The sequence below is a fragment of the Sycon ciliatum genome, chromosome 12 (assembly GCF_964019385.1).
Source record: "Sycon ciliatum chromosome 12, ocSycCili1.1, whole genome shotgun sequence".
NCBI classification, from domain to species: Eukaryota; Metazoa; Porifera; class Calcarea; order Leucosolenida; family Sycettidae; genus Sycon; species Sycon ciliatum.
The window spans coordinates 24,682,121-24,688,430 of NC_088654.1; the positions used below are offsets into that span (position 1 = coordinate 24,682,121).

Consider the following 6,310-nt stretch of genomic DNA (forward strand, 5'->3'; position numbering starts at 1 on the left):
ACCACCCCTTCTTGCTTCTCTTCAAATAAAACACCTTGAATATCGATACATTTATCAATTTCTTACGTTTACGTTTATTTGTCATATTGTTCAGCCTGCATCATGCTTACGCAGTCTTTTCCCTTTGCCCACCTCTAAGCGGTCAACTCGTGGAACTACAACAAACAATTTGTCAATTTGCTTGTATAAATCCATGGTAGGGTACAATTCCTTTTCCTCCAGAGCATCCCTTATGTGGAATGCCCTCCCTGCTCACTTGAAAGGAAGTGAGGACATTAGATCATTTTCTACAGAACTTTTGCACGCTCTAAATGACGACAAATTGACTATATCCCTATACCCCCTCCTTTTTGAAAATGTATTTCACCAATAAAATAAGGCTTGGAATTTTTAAACATGAATATCGACGGACTTGCCCCTTCTGTTCATGCTTTGCCCTGCTCTAGTAATGGTTCATGAATCCGCCCAGTCCACATTCCTTCTCCGTTTTTCTTTCCTTTCAGTTGCATCTTCCTCTCTGCTATGTTTTATATTCTCTTTTCGTTCGTCCCTCTTGATATTTGTACTTTGTACTGTTGAGGCAACGAACTGAAATAATAAAAACCAACCAACCAACCAACCAAAGGTATCAGTATTTCCTCTCGAAAAGAAACATTTTTGCTATCGTATACAAATTTGGCGTCTTCAATCCTTCCTTGCATTCTTGAGTAGCTAGGATCAAATATTATTACAAATGTGAAATTTACACGGGTTTGCAGACCTACGACGTGAGTTGGTGCTCTGAAGTATCAAACAGCCTTAAAACGTACCCTCCTGGCTTGTTAAGACTTGCAAGTAGCTGCCGGAAGCACGGAGACCCCCAGTGGACTCAGCTGTCACTGAAACATCGTACTTTGTTGCAAATGTAAGCTCTCCGATTGAAACTTGTGTATTGTTGGTTTTCACAGAGGTCACGGCCATCCCATTCAAATAATGGCACGACACATGGTACGCAACCAGTCTTCCATTCAGTTTGAATGGGTCGACAGCAGTCCAGCTGAAGGTTACTGTTGTTGCGGTTGTGGAGTCCAAGGTGAGATCACTAGGTACCACACTTGGAGCTGCACAAATTCGGATGGTCAAGAAACAGGGAAATATCAGCGAGGTACTTCGAAAGACACAGCCATGATTGTACATTCATCAAATTTCTAGTCGGAGACTAGATAGTGAGCTTAGTATTGATAGCAACACAACCAATGCACCAACAACGGACACCGATATGTTTTGATAGAAACATTTTTCTCCGTAATCCATCTGGTGATGTTTAGACCTGGGGTGTACCAAGCTAGTGCTGCTCGTCAGGCAAAGCCTCTTGAGGCTATTCCAGCTCTCAACTTAGGGGAGGAGGATGAATTCCGCGCAACACTGTGTACATATTTAGCAGGGGAAAGATTCTCTATTGCAGGTTTGATGAATCGATGGTTCCTGGGACTTCTGGTATGCTCTGGACGGCCGTCATGAGTCAGTCAAGTGTCAAGGCAAGTCTATGGAAAAAGCAGAAACTCCAATGTTGCGAGGAAGGATGTACGTATATACGTGCAGGAATGGGTAATTGAGTCACTATCCGAAAAGTCCCCAGTCTCTTCCAGCATGAAAATGCATATGATCAGATATTGACACCAAAGGCAGCCCAACGGGCAATAGCAGCTGCCAATGACAACTCAATCAAATATTTAATTCCCTAACATAGAACAGCAGTGGAATCGTGTGTTGCTCCCTACGTGGGAGCTTGCGCTCTTCCTGCCAACTTGAATTCTCACTTGACTGACTCACCACTCACGAGAGGATTCAAGTCGCCAGGAATAGTGCAAGCTCCCACGTAGGGAGCAACCTCTTCTTCACATAGAACAGCAGTACATTTGTAAAATTAAAGTGAATTGGCCGGACTAACGTCTCCCTTGTGCGAAGCAATGGTCCATGATGATACGGGGGATACTTTCAGTACTTCGAGTACATTGTATGTGCATCGGTTACATGTACATAGCTTGACAGTTTTGAATTTTCTATTCTTTGATCATGGTGGTATTTTCGCCCGTACAAGATGCTTGGCTAATAATATTCTTCGTTACATGTACCTGCTGGTGGCGTGTTGAAACCTGCCATTCTTGCTGTATGTCCATCAGTGTTATCGAGCGTGTTCCTTGCAATACAGTAGTGTAATGGTGGCCCGTAGGCTGCGTCTTCTTCCACTGGTGACAAGACAACGGGACTGGTCTCACTGCAGACCCTTTCCGTAGCCAGATTGGACATTGGTATGCCAGACACCGACCGCCTGGTGAAGTAACAGCAGAATTTGGACAAGTGATAGTTCCCCGGCACACTTCTCAGGTTTATTGTCACCGTTGTTGCCAATATCTTCATGGAAGTGATGTTGGGTGCCAGGGCACCTGCACCGCCGCCAAAACACAATAACAATACAGAGTTGGACAGGTAATGCAATTCAACAATACCGGTATCTAAGCCTCCGCTTCAGTTAGAATGTATTTTGTATTCTTTCTAACAGTATCCAGGACGACGGTTGTCTGTAGTAACACACTTGGGCCCAATGAGGTTAGGTCCAGTGCCTTGCGGCATAACTGCAGGATTTCGGTTTCAAATCCAGCAATTTCCAAAAAGGCAAAACACGTTATCTTTTTTGGTGCACATCGTGAGTTATCGTGAGTTATGCAAAAAAATCAACATAATGTCGTGCCATTTGCTGTACTTCATGATAATCCAGGTATGCGTCAGGCAAACTGTTCTAACATTTCCTGTGGCTATTGTTTTTATTTAAAAGTTTTCAGGATTGTGGCATTTTCGTGGCTACTTTGCGCTGACCAGTGCAACAACTGCTGCATGTTATGTCGTATGGATATTACATAATTACATTAATTTTTTACAGCTCGCCTAAGCGTTCCCGACAGGTTCTTATGTCCCCTACCCTCTGCCTCACATCAAATGTGAGCCCGGGTTCGTTAGTATTTTCTGGTGTTAGCAACCGCCATGAGTTTCCGGGTGAACTGAGACGAAAAGTTATTCGGGTAAATACTTACGGTCTTGCGTGGTTCTTGCGTATCTGCTAATATTGGGTCCTCTTCCACCGGATGATACTGCAGCCACGGAGAATGTGTAGTTAGTATCAAACTTTAGCCCATTTACAGTTGTTGAACTGACCAATGAGGGAACACTTATAGTGTAAACCCTGGCTGCTCCCACCTCCTCATAGAATATGTCATACCTCAATGCTTCGCCATTGAAGTCCTTCACTTGTACCCAAACCAAGTCAACGCTGGTCACTTTGCTGTAGATCGTCAGACCTGCTGGAGCTGATGTCGGAGCTGCATTATTGTCACCAAGACCGTCCATCAACAGGGTGAAAACATATGAAAACAACAACGAGCCAATCCTTAGGTGCATATTGAACAACAAGACTGTATGATGACAACATGTGAATACAGCAAAGGCTTTCAACTTGGTGTGAATAATGCGAGGTGTAGAGTAGGAAGTGAGTCAGTATAGATGATAATTATAATCATGTGTAAGCGGTAAGGTGTATGAGGGTGTTGGAAGACGTATCATCATGACTTCTTTAGCATAAACACAGTCACTATAGCGCCATGCTGTCATATCTATGCTGGCGCAGCATTCAGCGAGAAGCATTAGCCCAAATGGAGGCAGTATTAACGGTGCTTCTATTGCATTTTTCCCCATGCCAGTGATGCCACGCTGTGTACAGGCTGCACGGTTGTCGTGTAAACGAAACGTCATGCAACAATGCACGTTGGCTTTCGCTCACGAATGACTGTGTTAGCAAATCCTCCGTAAATTTCCAATGATATTAAAAAATTTGTATTCCAGCAAGACATGGTTGGCGCAAGAAAACCCTGAACCACCGAGTTTCGGCATAGTCTCGCGTGGCTCTTGATTACTCAAATAGGTGTGCGTGTAGCAGTCACTCATATCACGCATGACGCACGCACCTTGAATGAAGTGCTTTCGCCTTTCGGCCCATGTGCGATATGTCGCGGTGATGCACATTTTGCAAGAATTTCTCACCTGAAGCATTCGTCCTCAATGTCACTTCAGCAGTAGATTGTGAGCGCAAGCTGCTCGTTTCTGTGTGTGCGGACACCGAGTAGACGGTGTAGGGGTTAAGTCCAGTTATGGTCACGGTTGAATTAGGACTGCAAAGCAGTTGGTTCGAACTCGCATTTCCACGAACACAGTACCGTGATGCAGTTGCAAGAAAATGCACAGCGATTGATGTGGAGGAGAGCACGTACTTCACTCTCAGTGCCATCACCGGAGCTAGAGGAATGAAGTATTATAAATAAACACACAAACGTATAGTTCAGGAGGCAAGTCAGATATTTTTGAAGTATAATGTCAGTGCGCCGTGTTGGCTACAGTACACGCATCAGATGGTTGTAGGGTACAGATGAACTTGACAATCATTCCCAGACGGACGGATTTCACCGCGACCACGACCGCCATCACTATCACCAGCACCCTCGCGCGCGTACATTTTTGCTCAAACACACATTGCATGCAGCAAAGTTGCTCATTTCGTTACTGCCGGCATAAGGCAACTTTCAAAACATTTTCCAAAAGCATTTCGATCATTTCGAGTCGAACATGAAACTTTGTAACTGTAAAATTACACGTCCCCTGAAGCCCTTGGTATATGCATGCACACAAAAACAAAACAAAACATCATCGCCTAATTTATTCATATAAAAGAGGAAGAACCAACATGTTACTACGAGGTTTGACCAACAGTCCCCAAAGGAAACGAAATATTAGTATGCAGTCAGGTAGTAGTGTAACAATAAAGGCACCAAATTGACAAGGAGTACTGAGACACTTCAACGACCTGACACCTAGCTCCAACACATCTACGAAGTGCAAACCAACAGCCTTCCAACTTGGAACGCTCAGGTGCGGAAAGGTCCAACGAGGGGAAGCGAGTTTTAGCTAGTTTCGACCGAATATGGGGAATAATAATTATGCTGGCATAATTCCAGCCGCCAAAAGTTCACTCTTTTTCTACTAGTAATAAGTAGAGAGTTTGCGCTTCACGTTTTTCCAATTTCGAACCTGAGACAAAACCTGCGTTGAATCGCTCTTGCCTCCGTACCCGTGAGTTGGCCCTCTGTCGCGTTGAAATCTCACGTAGCAACGTGAGGAGCGCCATTTTGGCCGTGAGATCTCACGTTCAAAATTGAAACAAACGTGAAGCGTGAACCCTCTAGTGTGCTAGCACCCGCCGCCGGTGCCTAGCAGTGTGTGCACAGCACTATAAGCGGACTTCTCTTACTCGTGCAGCAGTCTGCACTAAGCTTGATGTCGTCCAGCGCAATATAGCCAATGGACGATGAGCCCACTGTTCCAGTGAACGTGATCTGAATGTGTTAGAAAACAGAAGATGGGAGCACAGAGGAAGAAGACAGGAACCTACACACCTGGCAGCTGTTTGAAAGGGGACAGAAGTACAGAATTACGTGAAATTATGTAGATACGATCCACAAGACATGCTTCTAAAAGGATTTTAGCTATGGAACGACCAAGGGAATGACAGTGAGCTCCTTTCACTCTCTGCCTCTTCTATTTCTATCACTTCTTTGTCGCTCGTGTACAAGGAAAACGTGTTCCATATCGTCCATAGTGGGTGACCAGCTCTGCAGGTTGTGCATTTAGCACCAATGCAGTAGCAGAAATGGTGAACGCCTGTATGTGAATACCAGTACATGTATGTAGTGTAATTACAGCACAGGTTGCTATGACAATGTGTAACATAGCTAATTCGCTATCATCGCTTCAGTGATGGGCAGTAGTATGAGTAACGTTATGAGGCGATTGGCGCTGTCTAAGTTCAGTGCAAACTAATTCAGTGGTCACCACTGACGCTGTCAACCCATTGGTATACAATAAAGCTGCTTGCTTCAGGCGTCATTCAGAATATTATTTTGAACACGATCATGTGTATAATGTACTGAAATGCAGCCAAAGAACTTACTCCGAAATCCGTTTGGTCATTGATTGGGACAAAAATTTGCTGCCAGAAATTTCCTAGAAATCCTGTTGCAGTCCAAATTAAGGTGGAGGTACCCCTCAATGTCACTTCCAGAGTTCCTGCACTGTCCAAATACATATTGTACCAGAAGCTGAGAGCACAGCCTGGGCCCCGTAGGCCTGGCACTTTCGCCAGCGAAATCACTGCCGTGTCGCCTTGTCTTCGGCCGGCCGCATCCATGTAGATGTAACGTCCTGACGGTGGCACATCAGCACACAT

General features: G+C 44.7%; 1 protein-coding gene across 1 annotated transcript; it reads right to left on the reverse strand.

The window, feature by feature from the left end:
* Positions 1–798: 798 nt before the first annotated feature.
* On the reverse strand, positions 799–6,310 carry LOC135828082 (uncharacterized). The gene is made up of 6 exons (XM_065340515.1): positions 6,035–6,310; positions 5,336–5,420; positions 4,075–4,326; positions 3,072–3,356; positions 2,115–2,426; positions 799–1,100 (listed from the first exon to the last, which is right to left on the reverse strand). The coding sequence occupies exons 1-6, from the start codon at positions 6,308–6,310 to the stop codon at positions 799–801; spliced, it is 1,512 nt and encodes a 503-aa protein (XP_065196587.1).

Coding starts and splice junctions, on each gene's coding strand:
- LOC135828082 (XM_065340515.1), bottom strand. CDS start 6,310: ATGTGTGCTGATGTGCCACCGTCAGGACGTTACATCTACATGGATGCG. Junction 4,327..5,335: donor TAGTGCAGACTGCTGCACGA/GTAAGAGAAGTC, acceptor TCATTCCTCTAG/CTCCGGTGATGGCACTGAGA. Junction 3,357..4,074: donor ATTGAGGACGAATGCTTCAG/GTGAGAAATTCT, acceptor ACAATAATGCAG/CTCCGACATCAGCTCCAGCA.